At 39.0% G+C, this 22294-nt stretch overlaps 1 protein-coding gene and 1 pseudogene across 3 annotated transcripts in view; one reads left to right on the top strand and one right to left on the bottom strand.

Annotated features, from left to right (window-relative positions):
- Positions 1-2465, top strand: part of LOC121427673 (A disintegrin and metalloproteinase with thrombospondin motifs adt-1-like) — a 29361-nt gene extending 26896 nt beyond the window's left edge. For all 3 annotated transcript variants that reach the window (XM_041624190.1, XM_041624191.1, XM_041624192.1), the window contains one exon: positions 543-2465. In XM_041624190.1, the coding sequence (XP_041480124.1) occupies positions 543-763 (221 nt within the window). In that variant the 3' untranslated portion in view covers positions 764-2465. The remainder of the gene's footprint in view (positions 1-542) is intronic.
- A 6635-nt stretch (positions 2466-9100) lies between these two features.
- Positions 9101-14749, bottom strand: LOC121428226 (annotated as a pseudogene).
- Between the last annotated feature and the right edge of the window lie 7545 nt (positions 14750-22294).

Consider the following 22294-nt stretch of genomic DNA (forward strand, 5'->3'; position numbering starts at 1 on the left):
ATGTCCTCGCAATAGATTATTTCAAGTTTGATGTTAAACTTCTTTGGTGCTTCGGCAAGTAAAACAAACACCAACCACAACACCGGATTGAAACAATGATTGTTGTATTGACTATCAACCTCACAAAGGGCAGTACAAAACTGCATAGGCGACGGAAGCGGGGGCGATGGGGGGGGTCAGATCCCCCAATTTCTTTTTTTGCTTGTCAATTTTTTTTACATGTGTCCATCACAAAATTTCAGGTAGACCCCCCCCCTAATGTTTTGGGCTTCCGCCGCCAATGCAAAACTGGGATACGGGCGTTAACGCAATCTCCTGTTACAAAAACAGATAGTGCCTCCGATTGTCATTCGGGTAGGGTTGTAATAACGTTGTTTGTTATTGTTTTGGGGATGCAAGATTGAAACATTTCCTGCAATATTAATAATTTTAGTCAAACATAACCAAAAGAACTAGCGACACCTTTTATAATGTTCGTTAAATTCGTAATGAATTCACTTTCTGCTTCATTTCTTCTCCCTCCTTTTTTTACACAACATAAGAAACGGCGCCTGTGTATAATCAAATGCCTTCATCATCAGCGGTCGAAGAGTCTTCATACGGTCAGGAATCATCGGCGAATTTTGACGGCGTTTGTCGGGCGTTTACCAGTGACACACTGAGGACGGAGCCAACCAGTCGTCAACCGATCACTGCTGGCCTGCTAGACACACGACCAGAATACGACCAATGCCCGGCGTATTACGGATTCATGGGGGAATAATAAAATAAAATGACGAAAACATTGATATGATGACAACGTATAGGCATTCCACAATATACTTGAAGAAGTAACGCATGACGTAAGCGTGACGTAAATGGGGGGAGCTTTTGAAAATACGAGGGCATGCAGGCAAAGAGGCAAGATCAGAAAGAAAGGTGTTTCTATACAATCTCGGAACTTTCGTCATCCCGACCAAAACAGTCCGAATTCGTGGAGGATGTTTTGAATCCGCGGTTCAAACCAACGTGGTTTCATGTAAGCCCTGTCATAAGCTGAATACACGCTTTTGTCACAGGGCACTGAATAGACCCTATGCATCGACGTCATCGTGCTACCGTCTTAAATGTCGTTGGTGATTTGCTGTTGGCGCATCTCTGACAACTCCGTTGAAGTGTATTCCTATAGCTGCTGTGGAAGGGTGCCTTATATTACTGCTACAGCCTTATACTTTATATGCTATATGTAAATGTGATGTCCTAAAAGAAGTAAAAAGGAGTTTATTCATCCTTCTATATGGGCTTGCTTCGTCGTCTTGCTCAAAAGCTTCGGACGTTCGCGCTTTATTCTCTCCGCCGTGTTTTCGAAGGCTGTCTGCTGCTATCATCAATCGTCAATAACGTACGTAGACTTAGGCTTTATCACTTACCTTTGCTAAAATATGCCGTCAATGCATATGACGTCATAATCTCATAGCGCCCTCACTCAGAGAATATACGAATGCGCATATACAGAGTTGTCAGAGATGAGCCAGCTGCGGATCACCAATGCATGCAATAGGCAATGGCTTCAGCCTCTAAGATGGCGGCGAGATGACGTCACTGCATACGGTCTATATAGGCTTGGGCCAACATAAACAAAGGAGGGACTACGGTGATGTAAAAAAGGTTAGTTCACTGAGGGAAATAGTCGCATATATACCCTGCTTGTAACCGTCACTCTCCTTCATGTAATATTTGTTTATCACACGCTCTTGATTTTCATTTTGTATGATATGTATTATCGTTAACAATTCATTTTGTTTAGTTTTTCACGAATCCTTTAATTTATTCATTCAATCGGTTACTGATATATCTTTCTTTAATCATAATTATTATTTAAAAACAATTCTTTTTCACTTAATCAACTGGAGACAAAATTATAAATCAGTAAAAGGACATTACTGTGAAACTGAATGCCGCAACGTGTCTATACACCCATCATCCTTAGGTTGTGTAGTAAGGTTTTTCCGAGCTTTCCTTATTCAATCTGTCTATCACTTGGAAAAATATAATGAATTTGACAAAAACGGTTTAACTTTACCGATTTTCAGGATTTGACAATCATTAACCTTAAACAATCAAGACACTCCATTTTAAAATAATGTGAGCAAAAATGACGTATGTTATACTGTGGTAGTGTCGAAGAAGATCATGGACTAGTGATATTCAAAACACGTTGTTTGTAGATAAAGTGGCGTTATTCAATATTTCTGCGTGCATATGCTTTTAAAAGGAAGTCCGGCCCGTATTCTCAAGTCGGGTTTAATTTAAACTCTGGTCTTAAGTTGTGGTTTAACTATGGAAAGCCAGTTGTTACATAAATCTCTATGAACCCTACATGTATTCTTAACTCGGGTTTAATCTAAACTCTGGTCTTAAGTTGTGGTTTAACTATGGAAAGCCAGTTGTTACATAAATCTTTAAAGGCCACCGCACACCTTACGACTGTTCGCGATCCGACTTTGGAACAAATCGCGCTTTTCAGAAAATGTGAATGGAACACATCATTTTATTTGAGATTACAATTAATTGAAAAAAATACTAATATAACCATCATGAAAGATTACAAACCTTTAATTTGGAGTAAAGACCAAATTAGTTTCAAATAGGAGCCAATCGTACTGCTACTGCTATGACGTCATTACGAATAGATATCAAATTCTCTTTTATTCTTAGAAGAATGATAGCATAGTCAGAGATTTGAACATAGTATTTGTACGATGATTTCGAACATTACACAGTCAAAAATGCCAAGTCTCAATATTAGCATCAAATTCTACAACTTTTATTCTGAAATCGGGTCGCAGACCAATCGTAAGGTGTGCGGTCGCCGTAGCTCATTTCACTCCCACAACATAATTAACTGCCTGGGAAGGATAAGTATAACAATTGTCTTCGCAATTTAAATAGTGAAGAGCCGAGTTAATATGAAAAGCATTCACTATAAACAAATTTTGAAACGTTTGGCTTCCCATGATTTTAGCACAGAGTTAGACCAGGCGCGGATCCAGGAGGGGGCCGAGCCGGCCCCCCCCTATTTTTTGACAACCTGCAGAAAAAAAGAAGAAAAGTAAGAAAGGGGTATCATACCCATGATGTTTTATTTACAGCCTCGTAACGGCCGGCCCGACCCCGAAAAGAAACAAGAAAAAGGTGAGGGGAAGAATTGGAAAATAGATTTTTTATAAAAAAATTTGCTCGCGCTTCGCGCTCACATTGCCTGTGTAATGAAACCCATTCAAGAGGATTAAATGGCACTTACGTATCCAGTTCTGAAATCAATTTGCACACAATATTTTAGCTCGCACATCAAGCTTTCATTATTTCGTTTGATTTACACTAATTGTTTATATAAATTTTCAGCTCGCGCTGCGCGCTCGCATTGTTTGATTTGTGAATTACCTATCCTTTTTGGAAATTCTACCAAAATTTGTCAAAATGCTCCTTTATCATGTCAGTATATAAAAAAATTAAGCTCGTGCTTCGCGCTCGCATTGAATTGTTTGAGACACACAGCTTGTTCTTTATTTAAATAAAAACGCGCTTAGACTGTCCATTTGTCAGGTCGGAATATCAAAAATTTTGAGCTCGCGCTTCGCACTCTCATTATTTAATTGGTTATACTTGATCCTCTTCATTAATCACTAAAAAACAGTCCTAATTGAGTCCATTTTCACGTTACCATAATAAAATTTCGGCTCGCGCTTTGCTCTCGCATTGTTTAGTTGGATACTTTTTTTTTCATGATTATAAAATCTCCTCAGAATCTTCAGGTCTAAGGACATAAAATATTAAAGAATTTGAGGTCGCGCTCGCATTATATATTAAGACCACATGAGATACCTTATCTTGTTTATAGCAATGAAAACTAACATGTACTTAAAACTTAAGTCTTTAGTTAGGACTACCCCCTGAAAAACCAACAAAAAATATCAGATTATAGCGGCCAATCGAGAAAAATGTTCATGAAAATATTTTCGCCCCCCCCCCCCCCTATTGGCGAAAGCTGGATCCGCCCCTGTAGACCATGGTCTAAGTTAGTTAGACCCGACTTTAGAATGCGGGCTATAGAAAAAAATAACTCAATTTAAGATAGGTTAATAAAATTTTCAGTTTTATTTCTTGACGGTTTAATGATAATTTTCCTGCACTTAAGACTTGGAGAGTGGAGAGTCCGTAGACTCGAAATTGCAATTTCTTGTTTGATGCACTATTATGGTATATCTTTTCCATGCAATGACATCCAATCCTTCATTCATTATTGAATCATTTGATTGAATGTTGTACTTTGTTGACACGTTAGTTATGAGTGGAATTGCATGCAATGAGGGCATAAACTTATATCTAGTGGGGTCACGTTAATTGTAGAACTGCAGCACATTTTTAGAAAGACGTGTTTTAGTGAAATGCATAATAAAATTTCGTTTCGCGATTGACAAGGTGTTTAGCTTTTATGCCTTTATCTTTATTTGAATAAGAGCATATCAAGCAAGAGTGTTATGAAATACACTGCAAAAACTCCGGTGTTGATTTAACACATGCCTGGAATCTACTTTTGTCCACACCAGAGAAGTGTTAAACAACACCAATTAGTTTTAAAATAGCATCGGTTTGATTCCAAAATGGTGTTGTTTCAATACTTCTCTGGTGTGGGCATATATAGATTCCGGGCTGGTGTTAAATCAACATCTGAGTTTTTGCAGTGTAGGATGGTGCTATTGGGAGATATACCCCCAATCGTTTTTTTAAGGAGGAAACACGAAGGGCATTTCCCTAAAAATAACTTTCAAGTTTTCCTTTATCATTTTTATCGTTGAATGTACAGTGCTTCCAGAAAAGAAAACACAATACCGAGAAGATTAATGGCCACATGCGCGGATTCAGAGGGGGGCATAGGGGGCAAGTGCCCCTCTTTTGAGAAGAGAAATTAAATTTATGTTAAAATACCATTGAAACCGAGATGTGCCCCCCCTTGAAATTGAAGACTTTTTTGGGGGGGGCTTATCAAAATTTTCCTCCGAAAAATTTGCCCCCCCCCCCTTGGAAACTCTTGGATCCGCCCTACAACCATTCACTCATCAATGGTGACAAGAGAAGAACATAATATGAGGGCGGAGAGACATGCAGGTAACGTGGTATGTGGTGTTTATCAACCAGGGGGCCGTTTCATAAAGCTGTTCGTAAGATAAGAGCGACTTTAAGAACGACTGGTGAACCTTTCTTATGCGCTTAACCATCGCCAATGTATGTACCATTTACCACAAGAAAGGATCACCAGTCGTTCTTAAAGTCGCTCTTAACTTACGAACAGCTTTATGAAACACCCACCAGAAACAGAAACCCCTGCATTGTACAGAAGACAAAAGAAACATCATGGCCCGTATTCTGATAGCAGGTTTAACTTAAACTCAGGTTTAAAGTTGTGGTTTAAGTATGGGAAGCCAAAAGTACCAAAATTGTTATCAAGTTGTATGTTTCTTACGTTTACTGTGCTCTTTCCTGATTCATCGATGGTGAAGACAATCATCTATTTATACTTCCTAGACAATTATGAATGATTTGAGAGCCAAATGAGCTGAAGTATGATATCTCTACTGTTATAGTGATTTATGAAACAATTGGCTCTCCATATTTAAACCACAACTTTAGACCTGAATTTAAGTTAAACCTGCTATCAGAATACGGGCCCATGAGTATAAGATAACATAAATCATTACAAGTTGTATCATCTACGCTTATAGATAATATATTTTGTAACTCTCATCCTCTTCCGAAAGCTGGCATTGTAACGACAGACATATCCGATCATTTTCTTATTTTTACCCATATCCAAACAATGCAATCACTCGCAAAAATGGAAAAGAAATAAAGGATTTGTCGCAACTTTAGTGACAAAAATATTGAACGCCTCCAAGAAGATTTAAGCTCTGTTGATTGGTCTGACGTTTATAACTCAAAAGAGAATGTCGATGACTCATTTGACATATTTTTGAAATATTTCAATGATTGCTTAGATTCTTGTGTTCCTTTAAAGAAATATCGAAATTACGACTATAAACGTGTTCCAAAGCTACCATGGGTTTCAAAATTGATATCAAGGTCCATCAATCGGAAAAATAATCTGTATGTTTCTTATATATCAAATTCAAATGATATTTCACGGAATAGATACACGTCTTATGAAAATACCTTAACAACTTCTCTCCGAATAGCAAAAAAGAGGTTTTATTCAGAAAAATTACAATCAAAATACTTGGAAAACAATAAATGTGGCTCTAAACAAAATTAACAAATCTAGTGCTGTTAATAAATTATGTGTAGATGGAAATATGGTTGAAGATACTCTTTCTATATATAGCAAATGAATTTAATTCATATTTCTCTCAAATTGGACCGAAGTTAGCTGGAAATATTATGCCTGTAGAAAATTCGTTTAAGGACTTTTTGGATAAACAAAATGATAGTTCAATATTTCTTACTCCAGTTAATAGAGAAGAATTACTTGAGATTGTATCTAATTTGAAAGCAGAAAAGACACCCGGTTATGATGGCATTACAAATAGAGTTGTGAAAAACATTATACATTCTCTTGCTGATCCTCTGCTTCATATATTTAATTTACCATTGCAGCTTGGCCAGGTCCCAAAGAAGATGAAAATAGCTAAAGTTATACCCATTTTCAAAAAGGGAGACCAATTAATTACTAGTAATTATCGCCCAATACCCTTGTTAACTTCGTTCTCAAAAATTCTTGAAAGGATAATTTATAAAAAGGACAGTTGCTTTCCTTAAGAAATATAGTATTATATGTGATAATCAATTAGGTTTTAGAGAAAAACACAATACAACTCATGCTGTATTGACATTAATACATAAAATATCTACTTCTTTTGACAATTCTGATTATACCGTAGGATTATTCCTCGACTTCTCAAAAGCGTTTGACACAATAGATTATGAAATACTGTTATATAAGCTATCAAATTACGGTATTAGAGGGACAGCTTTACAATGGGTTAGGAGTTATCTTACTGATATAATTCAGTTTGTTACAGTAAATGAAACAGAATTTCCAACAAGGCCAGTTTCCCTGTGGAATTCCACAAGGTAGTATTCTTGGCCCTTTGTTATTTATACTTCATGTTAATGATATGAAAATTTCATCTCATGTTCTCTCATTTATTCTCTTTGCTGATGATTCCAATATTTTCTATACACATCATGATCCACATGTACTAGTTAGAACTATGAATACAGAATTTAAAAAAGTAACAAACTGGATTAAAGCCAACAAACTGTCATTGAATTTGCAAAAAAAAAAACTAATTATATGCTTTTTAGTCATTCATTAAAACATCTACCGCATCAAATACATTTCGATAATACTGAAATCAAAGAAGTGCAAACAACAAAATTCTTAGGTCTTACTATTGATAACAAGCTTACGTGGAATGCTCATATCAACCATATTTGCAAAACTGTGTCACGAAATATTGGAGTCATCAACAAGCTTAAAAACGTTCTCCCAGCACAGGCACTATCCATGTTGTATTGTGCATTAATTCTACCCTATCTTAATTATGGAATTCTGGCATGGGGTAATGCCTCTCAAACGACACTAAATAAAGTCTTGCAACTTCAGAACAAAGTAATGAGGATAATATGCAATGTGTCCATTAGAGCTCATACGTATGAATTGTTTCGTCAGAAACGTATCCTTAAAGTCAATGACCTGTACCGCTTGCAACTATTCCAATTCATGTATCAGCTAGATAGAAATAGTGTACCTAATGTCCTACAAAAGAAATTTATGAGAAACAATACTTTACATTCATATATTCATATAATACGAGACAATCAAATGACTATCACTTACCTAAAAGTAGAACAGTATTTTCTAGCAAAACTGTATTTTTCACAGGACCAAAACTCTGGAATTCTCTCGACAGAGAAATGAAAAAAGCAGCTAATCTTAACCGATTTAAATTACTCATCAAAATATTTCTTCTGAATTCTTATTGACTTCGTTTTGTATTGTGCGCGGGATAATGTCACCGCCCAGCTACTGGGCCTTGCCTAATATATCTTCGCATTTAAATATCATGACGTCACATTCTAATGCATCAAAATATGATATGCTGGTAAATATAAAGTTAAATCGAGATTATTGTGTAATATATATATATATGTGTGTATTTATATTCATGCATATATGTCCAACAATTGAATAGTAATATGTTTTAAAATAATATAGGGGAGGACTATTTTTCTTCGGTGGGATGACACTACTGTGACTACCCACGTGACCCAAAAAGTAATTAGGTTTCGCGGTCTGTGATAAAATTTTACCACACCCGAATTGGTCGTATGGTGGTAAAGAAATTAAAAATATCAAACAGAAAAGTTAATAAATTAGTTTGGTCACTACAGATGCATTATCACGACTTGATCACAAATATGATTAACGAAGTGACACATCTTTGTAAAGTTTAAAGCCTCTACCGTCGTCTTGTACTATTCATGTAATACATAGGCATACTGACGCCTGATTGGGAACAAAATACAAAACAAAAGACAGCAGAAGTAAAAGGGGGAAAAGAGTTTCAACAAAAACAAAATGTCATTTTGTCCTACGTAAAATTTGAAATGCAAAAAAAAAAGGTCTTCACTTGTGAATGAAAGACATATTAAAAATATTTTCTGTAACTCTCAAAAGGAGGGGGCACACTTCTGTATGAACGACATATTACATTAAATAAATGACTTTGCTTCTCCAATGGGGGAGGCACGACCGGATAGCCCCCCCCCCCCCGTAGATCCGCCGCTGGATTGCAGTATAAAATTTGCAATGGATGCGGATCAATTACAAATTTTGCAAACTGATTTCAGTCTTCTGTTCTAATACACAGGCCAAGAGTCAACTCTTAATTTGCACTCGTGAACATTGAATGAAAGGGCTACATCGATTGCACTGCCATACTCAGACTCTTTCTGGGGACCGTTTCATCAACATTTTTGTCCGACAAGTTGTCAGATCTGACATCTTTCCTTGATTCTGATTGGCTGAGAGGCACTGTTACTATAGTAACTGTCAGATAAAATGGGACTTGTCGGATTAAACGTCCAACAAGTCCTTTCATGAAACGCTCCCCTGTTATCCTGGTGGGGATGGGGCAGGGGCAAGATCCGAACAAAGTTTCGAAGAAACTCGAAAGCGTGGGAGGAAATCTACTGAGCTTTTCATGGGAGCGCTTTCTCCATATTTGTATTTTCTAAAGCTAGTGAAATTGGTGACTTTGACGCAAATCTTCAGTATTTTTTTTTCAACCGAGAAACTGTCCCCCTTCCCCTCTCGCCGAGTATGGCCATGACTGACTTCAGGTTGTTTAATTTTTCAAGGTCCTTTCTTTCTTGTTTCTATATAGCTTGTGAAAACGTCAAAACCTAGCGTTCAATGGCACAAACTTTGAAAGGTTCTGGAGTCATGGATGTCCCAAACCTTCCTCGCATGCTATGGGTTGGTTGGTCTGGAGGAAACCTGAATTCAAACTGCTGGAAGAGATTGGTGAAGAGCAAAAACGTCTCCATCTTGGCGAGTTGGAGTCCCAGACAATCGCGACGGCCTGCGAAAAAAAAGCACTTTGTATGTTTGAAAATGAATTGATTAAGATTCGAGTAACACTTTTCTGTACACTGTTTAAAAAATGTGATTTTACAGAAAAAAGAAGATTTTGCAGAAAGCAATAACAGTGTCATTCTGTAAATTCATAAAACAAGAAGTTTTTCTGCAATTTAAAAGAACAGGTATGTAACACAAAGATTAGCGATCAATCGCTAAATGAACTGACCAATCAAGATCAATGTAACACGCGCGTTTGGCGCAAAATACTGACTAGGAACCAATCAGAAGTGTTCTTTCATATTTGCTATTCATCGCAAACCTTTGTGTTACGGAGCCCAGGTCTGTTAAAAAGGGAAAAGCTTGTTTTCTTTAAGGAAATTTGTAAGGTTCCATATACCAAATACCAATTTCCTGTATAAGATTACGCAATCTGGTAAGATTACAGGTGTTCTCAAGACTCTGCTGCAGGAACTTCTTTTATTTTAAGAATAAATTTTCCAACAGTGTAGACGCTGACATTAATTGCTCTAAAACTGTCCCGACCCGAAAGTGTGTGTGTGTGTTTTTACTTACAGCGCTCTACTCGGTACTTCAGTAAAGATGCTTGGTCAGAATCTATGACCATCATCATAATAAATAGTATTTATAGTATATATAGTATAGTATCAACACCTTCAAGAGAAACTGTCTTTAAATCTTTGAAATAATAATAATAATAATCCGCTTTTATATAGCGCTTAATCCATCGGAACGACGTGTCTAAGCGCTTTACAGATATATTATTACCCCGGTCATCGGATTCAATCAGTCATTCCCGCACACAATGTGTGCACATCCTCCACTCCCTGGGGAGTTTTCCAGTCAGTCGCCTGTGAGGCGCACACAGTACTGGACAAGCTACAATGACTTTCACATCCTACCCGGGTACCCATTTAGCACCTGGGTCGAGAGTGGCAAAGTGTGGATTAACGCCTTGCCAAAGGACGCCAGACCGCGGTGGGATTCGAACACACGACCCTCTGTTTACAAGGCGAGAGTCAGAACCACTACACCACGGCTCCTCCACATTATGCTCCCTTGATTCAAATACGAATTTACAGAAATCTATGGGCAGTGATCCTAATCTTCAAACCACATTGTTTCATTACTGACACCATCTGTAGCCTGTTGCCTTAAACTTTTGCCATAAAAAAACTGGCAAATAAACAAAACCCTGGCAAACAAAACTATACCACTGAATATTACGCATTAAAAACTCTGGCAACAATTATTGGCAGAGTTTTTCTTTTATGCAACCTACCCTGGTGTCGATTTCAACGCCCCAGTTTTTACACTGTCAGGGGGTCGTTTCATAAAGCTGTTCGTAAGTTAAGAGTGCCTTTAAGATGACTGGTGATCCTTACTTGTGGTAAATGATTTTCATCATTCAATGATTATCAATGATTATTTTATAGCACATAAGAAAGGTTCACGAGTCGCTCTTAACTTGCGCACAGCTTTATGAAACACAAACCGGATGCCTTACCAACACTGAAAGGCATCCAGGCGCCGTGTTTCACCACTTTCTGACCGTCAGCACTTAAGAACCTGTCCGGTCTGAATTCGGAAGGATCACGCCATTCCTTCGGGTCATGATGGACCGCCCATATGTTAGGAACAATGATAGTTCCTTTAGGAATCGTAAAAGCTCCAAGAGGGACATCTGCTGACGTCATGTGAGGCAGAGAGATTGGAAGGACGGGACGGATCCGCATAATCTCCAGCACAGTGGCGTCGCAGTATGGAAGATTTGGACGGTCGTCGATGGTTGGCTGTCGGCCACGCCCTACAACTTCATCGAGCTCTCTCTGTACCTATTTGGAATGATAACAGAGGGGGGAAGTTATGTCTTGATTATTTTTCTTCACATTTTGTAGTAAGCAATGTCCATACCCACGGTGAATGGATCGATCAAATAAATTAAACAAAAAATAAGCAAACTGAATTATAAAGAGGTTAGGTGCCAAAGATATTACCGGGAAGGGAAACGGTTTAATATGAGAACTCTCTTAAATTCGCAGTAATTTTTCTTTTAAGAAAGTAGTAGCTTTGTCTCTGCTAGCAATAGAGCAGTTCGTAGTTACTTCATGGGCAATTTTGGTCAAATGACCTTTCATTTCTTTCATCATGATAGGCAGATTTCAAAGCCCGATATTACGTAAGCTTGCCTTACATAGCAGGATGAAGAAATTGAATAGACCTGGTTGACTAGAATAGCACACCAATGAACACTTAATGAACACTTGATTGGTTGCATTCCTACTATGAATGAGTCTTAGTATATACTTGACAAACTGTGAAATACCAGTCGTTCGTGGAAGCATTGTTGTTTTTTGTGGATGTAAATGAAAACGACAATTCAAAAGAATATATGAATAATCAAGACATCAAAGTTGGTGCTTATCTCATTAGATTTTAAACCACCATGTCACTTTAGTACAAATGACCTTCTTCTGATCATGCGTAGAATCTTTTGATCATGCGCAGAAAGGAATTACGAACTGGATTAATGGTTGCTCAAGGGTACGAGAGGAATATCATACTTCTTTAGATTTGGGGTGCTTATTATTTTTTTTTTTTGGGGGGGTGGTCTTTGTACCTCATAAAACATACCCGAATATAATTCCATATGCCACATGTTATTACGGGACATTTCTCGAGAATTCAAAAATCGTTAAATGACACGATTTTTATGAGCAGTTTACGTTCAGACATTAATTTGTTCATTAAAGGATTTGTCCACCAAAGCAAACAAACCCGGAGAGGCCTATTGCATATTTGTAAAAAATATATGTATATATATTCAATTCAAATAAACATGAATTTTCGTCCATTTCAATACATTTTTCGTAAACATAAATTCATACATAAATCAATTTGTTATGAAAAATATAAATATGTACATGTTGGGTTTAAAGAAGAAGGCGTTTACCCTAAAAGCTATGCCCTAGGTTCAAAATGGAATCAGCATTGGAAATGAAACTTCTCGTGTTCCTCATGAATAGAATACGTAATGGTCACATTTGTTCTACGGTGGCCGTACGGCGAGTTGAAAACAGCGGTTTTAACATTTTTGTACGAGCTATACATAGGTGGTTTGAATAATAATGAATAAAACGGCTGTTTTCGACTCGCCGTACGGCCGCCGTAGAGCAAATGTGACCAAGGTATAAGGAAACAAGGAGATATTTGTACCTTCGTCTGTATATCAGTGTGAGTAGCTAGATATAGCATTGCCCATGAAGCAAACACTGATGTTGTTTCAGTACCTCCGCCAAAGAAGTCCAGGGTGATTCTTGAGAACTCTTTAATGGAGTAGTCTTTCGAGATGTCATGAGACAGGAATGCATCCGAGAAGTCACGAATGTTATCTTCCTGGAACGTTTCTTGGTGACTGGAGAGATGAGAGACGATAAAGTCCCTTAGCTTGAACATGCTGTCGCGGAACTGTTTATACCGTGGCAAATGGATGAGTGGTTCAAAGATATTGACTGGGTCAGCATCAGAAACCAAACCGAAGGCATGCGTCATTGCCTTCATAACGTCAATGAATTCAGAATCATCATATTCATACCGTCGGCCGAAGAGCAGTTGTACTATGATGTTTGCAGTTGCTCTGTTCAAGATGGTCGAAGGATCCATGGGTTCACCGCGAAACGCCTTGATTTCCTCAGCCAGATAGCGAGCCTCCAGGTTGATCTGTGGCACAAGGCTCTTCTTTCCCAAGCCAAATGAACGCAGAGCAGGAAGCGAGAATTTTCGTTGGTCATCCCATGGTTTACCTTGGCTCCAAGCAATAGCAGCTATTGGGGAAATCACAGTTGTAGGAGGGGTTATAGAAGAACATCGCTTCACACGTTTCATTGTTACTGATAAGCCACAAAAGATCCCAATTGATATATTAATGATTATGATGACGATGATGATGATGATGACGATGGTTATGAGGATGATGTTAATGAACATCGCGTCATTAAGATATATATTATGTAAAAAAAAATTACGGCGCTGGCTCGCACAGTCTGTCATACATTATCCATACAGTTGCTGGAAAAAGATAGCCATTAAGTTTAGATTTGAAGGGTTTATGGTTGTTACTATTACAGAGTAGGATTGGTAAAGAATTCCAAAGGCGCAACACAACCAACGAGGGTGTGTCACGAAACTGTCAACACTGACTTAAATCCTTGATTTTAATTGGCTTCTCAGAACTGGTCTTTTATTGTTACCATGGTAACTGTCTAAGCCGACATTTTTTCATCAGTGCTGGCACTTAAATCGTTAAACAACCCCAAGGATAACCAACAAAAAGTCGAAGCCCTATTCTCAGATCGGTATTATACCATACCAGAATCAATAACTATCACAAGGAAGTATTAGGAAGTAAATTTCTGGTTAGGGAGGCAGACATGGCAAGCACTTCAACCCCTTCAATCTTCGTCATTATTTGACAGTAATATTCGCAAGCATTACATGATTTTTCCCCACCCTGTTACCCTAGCATCTCAATATATGGGGGATAAGAAATCTCTAAAGCTGACCAAAATACTTTACCATTCTTTTTAGCATCCGGAATGCCCCATCTGATATGCCCCGGGTACGAAACGATCCGAAAAGAACTCTCCTGCCTTCACAAGTGCTTGTACCATGCTATCCCTGTCGTTCAGAACCACAAAGAGCAAAGGACCTCGGCGGATGCTGAAGACCGGACCATACTTCTTGGCCAACTCAGCGTAGGTTTCATGAACCAATCCCGAACCGAACCGGTACCCAATTATTGGCAGAGACCATGGCCCCGGTGGAAGATTTTTTGGACGCCGGACGAGCCAAAGAAGAAAGAGGAACACTGCAAGTCCAAGCAGTGCCGAAGAGGACAAGAGAATCATTTTCAAACCGTTGAAGAAATTTTCAAAAGTCCGAAAATATAGTAGGACAATACTGCTCTTTGTTCTGTGATGGATGTGAGGGATCCCTTGCATTTATGACGAAGTAAATCTAGTTTGTTTACTTTTGATTATAGTATGTGTCAACAATTTCTCGTCGATTGATCGGTGCTTGGGCCCAATGATTTGGAGTGAAGGGGCGGGACCTGATCCCTGATCTCAATTAACATAAATTATTTTGCTTTTTTGAAGGGCGATTGTATTGATTGCTGAGGTCAGTTTATTTATATTTACTTCGTGATTTCTATTGTTCGTTGTAGTTTCACAGCAAAACTATGGTGTTAACCAATGTACATAGAGGACCACACCAGTTGTTTTACACCGATGTTAAATTGGTGGTGTTAGTTTTACACCCGTAGGTGTTATTGCAGTTTTAATTTAGTGGCAGAACATTCAAATGAAATCCAATCCGTGCACATGCCTAAGGTGGGCGTACCTATACTGAAGATAGGTAAATTGATCTCTAGTAAATGTGTCGAAAATTTACAAAAGGACTCTCCGATTGACAGGAATATGAAATGCCGAAATAATGAGATTTTTGTTGTTGTTTAATCGTGTCTTAATGTCTGAGTAAAATTGGGGATTGTATTTTGAAAAAATCCCAGTGAATTTGTCATCTAAATATAATTTGCATCTTTCTTGTTGAACTAATAATCAGAATATTTGTAATTTTAGCCGCAATTACAGAGTTTTCAAAACTACGTATTGATTTATGAATGGTAATGGCAGTTATTTTTATTATACCAGCTGATATGACTTCAAGAACTACTTGAACTGCTTATGAAACAACCCATATGGTCTACATTGTTTTCTTATGTTTCAAAACATTTTTTATGCCTTTTTCATTATTTATTTCTTTCCTTTCCTCTTGTGTGTTTTTTTTTCTTCCGACAACGCGTCTTCTAAATGCTGTCGCGACAGTTTGAGTTAACCGACGGTATGATATTGCGCTGAGTGTGTGTATGGGGAGAGTGTTATCCCCATTCTCCCTATAATAATTTGGCTGCGGCCCAGTATATGTCATCATCACGTGGTTTATGTTTCAAGAATGTCAAAGATAACCTTGAAGTGTTGACGACAGATCTCTTCAAATAGGCCTATCCTTTTTATGGATAGATACTCGCTTGCCCTTGATACATTATACACTGGTTTGTTATCTGTGACATTGACCCCCCTTATCCTTTTGTGTATATGAACATAGATAAGGTCTTTTTCCACGTCGTTCAATCAATAAATTGAATTTGATGTTTAGTGTTGGATAGGCGCATGTGGAGTTTTTGACCTATCACGTCCCGAACAAAAATATGACAACCCTGTTCTATTATTATCTGTACACCAGTAATATCGTTTAAAGTTCATTAACTCATCTTTTGGCCTGTCACTTTTCAGTCATTCCAAAGTCCACAGTCGCACGTGACTTCAATATTTAATGAAATTTGAAACAGTCACTATAGCATTACTCTGAAGGGGAAAATTGTTTGCATTCATTATGTTAGCCAATATAGTTGTATTGATTCCATTGTCAGAACGACGTATTCTCGATTCTTCTTCCACATTTTTGACAGGATATTTTTACGAAGAAAATAAAGAAACAAATGCATACAAATATAATCGTACGAATTTAACTTTGACGACTTTATACTTAACGGACAAGTCCACCCAAACAAAAACAAGCACAACACTGAATATGTGGAGCGTTGTGGCCCAGTGGATTAGTCTACGGACTTTGAAACAGAGGGTCGTGGGTTCGAATCCCAGCCATGGCGTAATTTCCTTCAGCAAGAAACTGATCCACAATGTGCTGCACTCAACCAAGGTGAGGTAAATGGGTACCGGTAGGAAGTAATTCCTTAAAAAGCTGTGTGCGCTCTGAACGCCTAGCTTAGTCGGGTAATATAGGAGCACCTTGAGCACCTAACAAGGTGGATATGTGCGCAATATAAATACCCTATATTATTATTATTAATATTTCATCAAAATAAAATGTAAAATATGACATTTTTAGGTTCCGCTTAATTTCTCAAAATAGTTCGCCCTGAACATGGAATTACCATTGTTTGACATTTATGGTTCAGTCAAGTTGGTCCTTATTGTCAAATCTGGAAAAAATTGAAATACTGTATAATTCAAATAATAAAAAAACAAAAGAAATAGTGAGTGAGGGACATCATCAATTCTCTCATTTGCTTGTAACTAAATTGTGTTTGTGAAAATAAGCGAAACTTTGAAGTGTCTTAATTTTTTTATTTTTCATCCGATCTTGATGAAGTTTTCAGCATTGTGCTTGTCTGATTTTTCTCTATTGATTCAAATCAACATTTTTCTGAGGTGGACTTGACCTTTCAATACCAAGGGATCCCTTCACTGTTATTCATCTAACAATTTGTTTGAGATTTTCTATTGTTTTTATTTACTTTAAATTGATACAAAACAATTATCTGAATTATACCTCATTTTCGGAAAGACAATCAATGGTACTGCTTCACTTATTTTTTTTGACACTGGACATTGCTATTCAGGGGCCGCAGAAACGGGGGGGGGGGCTGCGGGGGCTTCAATGGCCATCCCCTCCCCCTTACTTTCGGCTTAGCCCCCTCGCTTTCGAAACCGTTCCGCGGACCCTGTCATTGAAAAATCAGTCGCCGATGGATTTGATAACGGGGGCGGGTCACCGATCCGGTCACCAAGAGCCACTTTTCTTTTTATCCTAGCACAAAGCAAAAAGTATACAAGAACACCAATATTCATAGCCCAAGACCCCCCCCATTAAAAATTAAACACACAACACACACTCACGCGGACACCCCTGACCACCATCCTCACCCCCCCCCCCGACGAAATATCTCTTTGTGTGATATAAATTATATTAACGGAAAGCACCCTCATAGATATCGTGTGTTGAGACTTTAACCAACATTTACGGAGACAGTAATACTGCCATCTTCCATCTGTTAAACGGCTTCCACACAATCGACGGTTTCGATGGCGGTTCACGGCAATTGGCCCCCGACGTTGGATGCGACCGGGACCATTTACAACATTGTAAAAACGCTGTTTAAAAAACGATTACAAGCAAATTCAAATAAACTTGTTGTTAGAGCGGACAGCTTGAACAACGTGCTATTTTTGTTTACTGTGTATATAATTTAACCAACCATCTTTCAGTTTGTTACAATATTTTCTTGGCGGATCCAGATTTTGCCAATAGGAGAGGAAACTATTACGCTATCATCCACATTTTCCCGCCAAAAACTGACTTTTCTAGTTTGCTTTTTTTGAGGGGTTGTCCTATTAATTTTACAAAGAAGATAATATTAATCTCAAGAGGCCTAAATATATCTTTTGAGCGCGTAGAGCGATCTTAAATTGTTATTTTACATAGTTTTACCTAAACACGGTTGTCGATTGAAGTTTTACCCTTTTTTCCATACATACACACGAACTATTACTCACACATTCTTTTGCACACGATCCACATACGCACACCCTCACGTGCCGACCTTCGCACACATTTAGATCCCACTTACACTTTAACACACACCCACCTCCTGCACATACACATACAGTATTCTCAATTCTATTATGCATACGCTTGTGTACTCTTTTCCCTATACATACACACAAACTATTACATACACTAGCACACCATGTTATGCATACGATTCACACACGCACACCCTCACGCGCTGGTTCTCGCGTACATAGGAGTGGAAGCACCGTGGTTTAGCGGTTCTGACTCTCGCCTTGTAATCAGAGGGTCGTGTGTTCGAATCCCACCATGGCCCAGCGTCCTTTCTCCACCCAGGTGCTAAATGGGTACCCGGTAGGATGCGAAAGTGTATGTAGTATGCCTAGCAATTGAGTCTTGGAACTCTTGTTGGAATGCTCCCCAGGGAGTGGAGAAGGTGCATACATTGTATGCGGGCATGCAAGGATCCGATGACCGGGGTAATAATATATCTGTTAAGCGCTTATAGAGACGTCGTCCCGATACATGTGTTTAATAAGCGCTTTATAAATGTGGAATATTATTATTACATTTCGATCCCACTTACCCTTAGCCACACACACCCACCTGCACATACACAGATCATCAATTCTAGTATGCAGACGCTCGCGTGCATCGCACACATCCATTTACACCCACACGTACACCCACATCTCAAGCATCGTTTATTTGATGAAACAATGAGAAATTTGGTTAAAATAACTTAAAAAGTGGCATCAAGTTAGACCAGTACATGGTCCGAAAACTTAGTCATATCGGGTTATCGCGTCCGGTCGGGTAATCGCGCAACCCAACCATTCGAGAAAAGGGCCCTCTAAATTCCCGAAAGGTCGGGTCCAGTTTACCCGACGCTTTGTGAAAATGATGATTCGCCAGATATGAAAAGGGGTCGGTTAGACTGGTCACCAATATAACCTTCGGGATTTTAACTTATGAGGGGCCCTTTTCTCGATTAGTCGGGTTACAAGAACGCAAGACCGGACGCGAGGTACCGGTGTGATGGCACAAGCCTATTCTACAACTGTAGACCCACATCTGCAGTGTGTGTATCACAGCTGATTCAAGGAGTCTGCATAGCAGACTTGCTCTACTGGAGCTGCAGATCACTTCGCTCGCCCTTTCAGGCTGGTTTGCTTCGCAGATCCCACTTCACGAGCCATTCAGAGTCTGCATAGCAGACTAGCACAAGCCTGTCCGAGCGTGCACGCATGCGCACAGCCCAATTCAAACCCAACCACCCTGCACTCGAACACAATAATGCTATACAAATTATATCTATTCGATAAATGACAAGCCGCAAGAGTACCATGCAGTCCGTTTTAATCAAACCATTTGAATGAGCTTATTGCAAAAGAGAATATCTGATAACCAATTTGATCGAAATTACCAGTGACATTCATTTCACTTCATAGTTAGAATGAATACAAACATAATTAATACCTTATTTTTATAGGCCTATTGTAAATCCCCGAATTATCCATTCCCCATGGAAAATTGCAATTTTCTACATTTTTGTAATGATGCATGGTTGAACCAGAGTTGATTGTTCAATAGATACATCTAGCTGTAATCTATAAATGTAGTCTATATATAATAATGATAATAATATGTCCATTTATATAGCGCAGTTTTTATATGCATATACTCAACTGCGCTTTGATACTTGGTATCATATCATTACCCCGGCTGTAGTTGAGCCGCCATATTAATAGGCGCTAAAGCGTTCTAGGAATAAATCCTACCGGGTACCCATTCACCTCACCTGGGTCGAGTGCGGCACAATGTGGATAAATTTCCTGCCGAAGGAAATTACGCCACGGTTGGGATTCGAACCCACGACCCTCTGTTTCAAAGTCCAAAGACCAATCCACTGGGCCACAACGCTCCATATATATGTTCTGGTTACACGTCATTTGCATAACAATTGGCCCACCAGAATGTATTAACCTCACCATTTACATAATTTTCTTGATCGATATTAATCTATTGAGGTCTTTGTGTTGAAAAGACTTGCAGCCCGGGGGGGGGGGGGGGGCCACTTCCATTCACAAGTGGATACCATGTGCGACCATGGGGTCTCGAAAAGCACCCTAAACACGTAATTTCCTTATTCTGAAAATGGACCCCTTAACAAGTTTTGGCATGTGAAACCCTACCCTAAACAAGTATTGGAAACAAAACGATACTCTTGGCAAACTTCCCTGAAATGAACCCCTAAACAAGTACAGGAATGTTTTATTGTTACGGGTCCTTCGGTCGTCGGCTTTACCTTATTTGGTTTAGTACGACCCCACCTTTTACACCTCGCGCAAATCGGACTCTAAACACGTAGTGCTGGGGCAAAAAGGACATCCTTTATAAAACATTTTAATTTTGTTTTATCATCTCCTCAAATTAGACCCTAAACACGTAATTTTCCTAGTGAAATAGATACCCTTTTTTCATTATTTTTGTGTTTTTGACACCCTTATCACGTTACGTACGTAACGTGCCCTATCGTGAAAAAGACATCCTTTTACGTGTTTTTTTGGTCGCGCATGGTATCCACTCGCCACCCCCCGGGCTTGCAGCACATCACTAAAGGCATGGTCACACCGCCCGAGCGTTGTTGGAGCGGTCGTGGAGCGGAGAGAAAACAAAAATTATCACCGCTCGCTCCCGTTCACCATTTTCGATTTCGATTGTGTTTATTTTGTTTTCGATTTTTGTTTTTGATTTTTTTCCCCAATTTTGTGAGCGAAATTCGACCCCTCTCCCTATCGCTCCACGACCGCTCCAACAACGCTCGGGCGGTGTGAAGGCCTTGACACCGTTCGTTGATATAGTTTACACAGTGCACAGTAAAGTCATGTGTGGTTTGCTAGGGGCAATTTCATAAATCTTATACCAAAATAACGTGAAAACATTATATAACTTTTAAATAAAATTATGTATGTGCATTCACGCTTTCTTAGCAATCGGGTAAAAAAAATCACTACCATTAATAGGTTAAAAAAAATCACTGCCATTTGAATTTTTAGAGCATAAAATATACTAGGGCTCCGTTGCATAAAAGTTACTAATATAGTATCTTTGCCATCTAATGGTAAATTCCCTGAAATTCCTGATTCTAATTATAGCATTGTTGCCATGGTAGTTACCATTGGATGATTAGTTTTATACAAATGGTGTTTCATAAGGCTTAGAAGAGGAGCCGTGGTGTAGGGTCGTGTGTTCGAATCCCACAGCGGTCTGGCGTCCTTAGACAAGGCGTTAATCCACACTTTGCCACTCTCGACCCAGGTGCTCAATGGGTACCCGGTAGGATGTGAAAGTCATTGTAGCTTGTCCAGGGGCCCAAATGCGCGCTGTTGATTGGTTGAAAATCAAGTTGCGCATGATTTTTAGAGTTGCGATTGATTGCAACTCTTTCTGCAACGGGGGCCAGTACTGTGTGTGCCTCACTGACGACTGACTGGAATACTCCCCAGGGAGTGGAGTATGTGCACACATTGTGTGCTGGAATGACTGTTTGAAATTCGATGAGCGGGGTCATTCAGTAAAGTTCTTAGACCCGTCCCGATGTAATAAGCGCTTCTTATAAGCGGATTATCATTAAAGCTTTTCGTATATAAGTAAAGAGCGAATTTAAGAACGATTGGTGATCCTTTCTTGTGGTAAATACAGGAGTATATTCACTGGTTGAGCGCCTAAGAAAGGTTCACGAGTTGTTTCTAAAAGTCGCTCTTAACTTTCGAACAGCTTTATGAAACGACAGGTGGGTTTTTTTTAAGGGCCCGTTCGTAAAGGCGTGGTCACTCCGCCCGAGCGTTGTTGGAGCGGTCGTGGTGTGGTAGGGATAGAGGGTCGAATTTCGTTCACAAAATTGGGGAAAAAGTCGAAAACAAAATAAAAACAATCGAAATCGAAAACTCTGAACGATAGCGAGCGGTGATGATTTTTTTTCTCTCCGCTCCACGACCGCTCCAACAACACTCGGTCGGTGTGGCCAGGCCTTTAAGTTGCCCACAAATTTATAAGCTGCGCACGATTGGAGCATGTTCTTATATGTGCTAGATAAGATACACAATAGACAGGAATAGCCGTTTAACTTTGCTGGGGATTTATCAACAATTTCTGACATTTGATTATGCACTGCCGTAAGGTTATTGGTATACATGG

This window comes from Lytechinus variegatus, chromosome 14 (genome assembly GCF_018143015.1).
Source record: "Lytechinus variegatus isolate NC3 chromosome 14, Lvar_3.0, whole genome shotgun sequence".
Classification (NCBI taxonomy): domain Eukaryota; kingdom Metazoa; phylum Echinodermata; class Echinoidea; order Temnopleuroida; family Toxopneustidae; genus Lytechinus; species Lytechinus variegatus.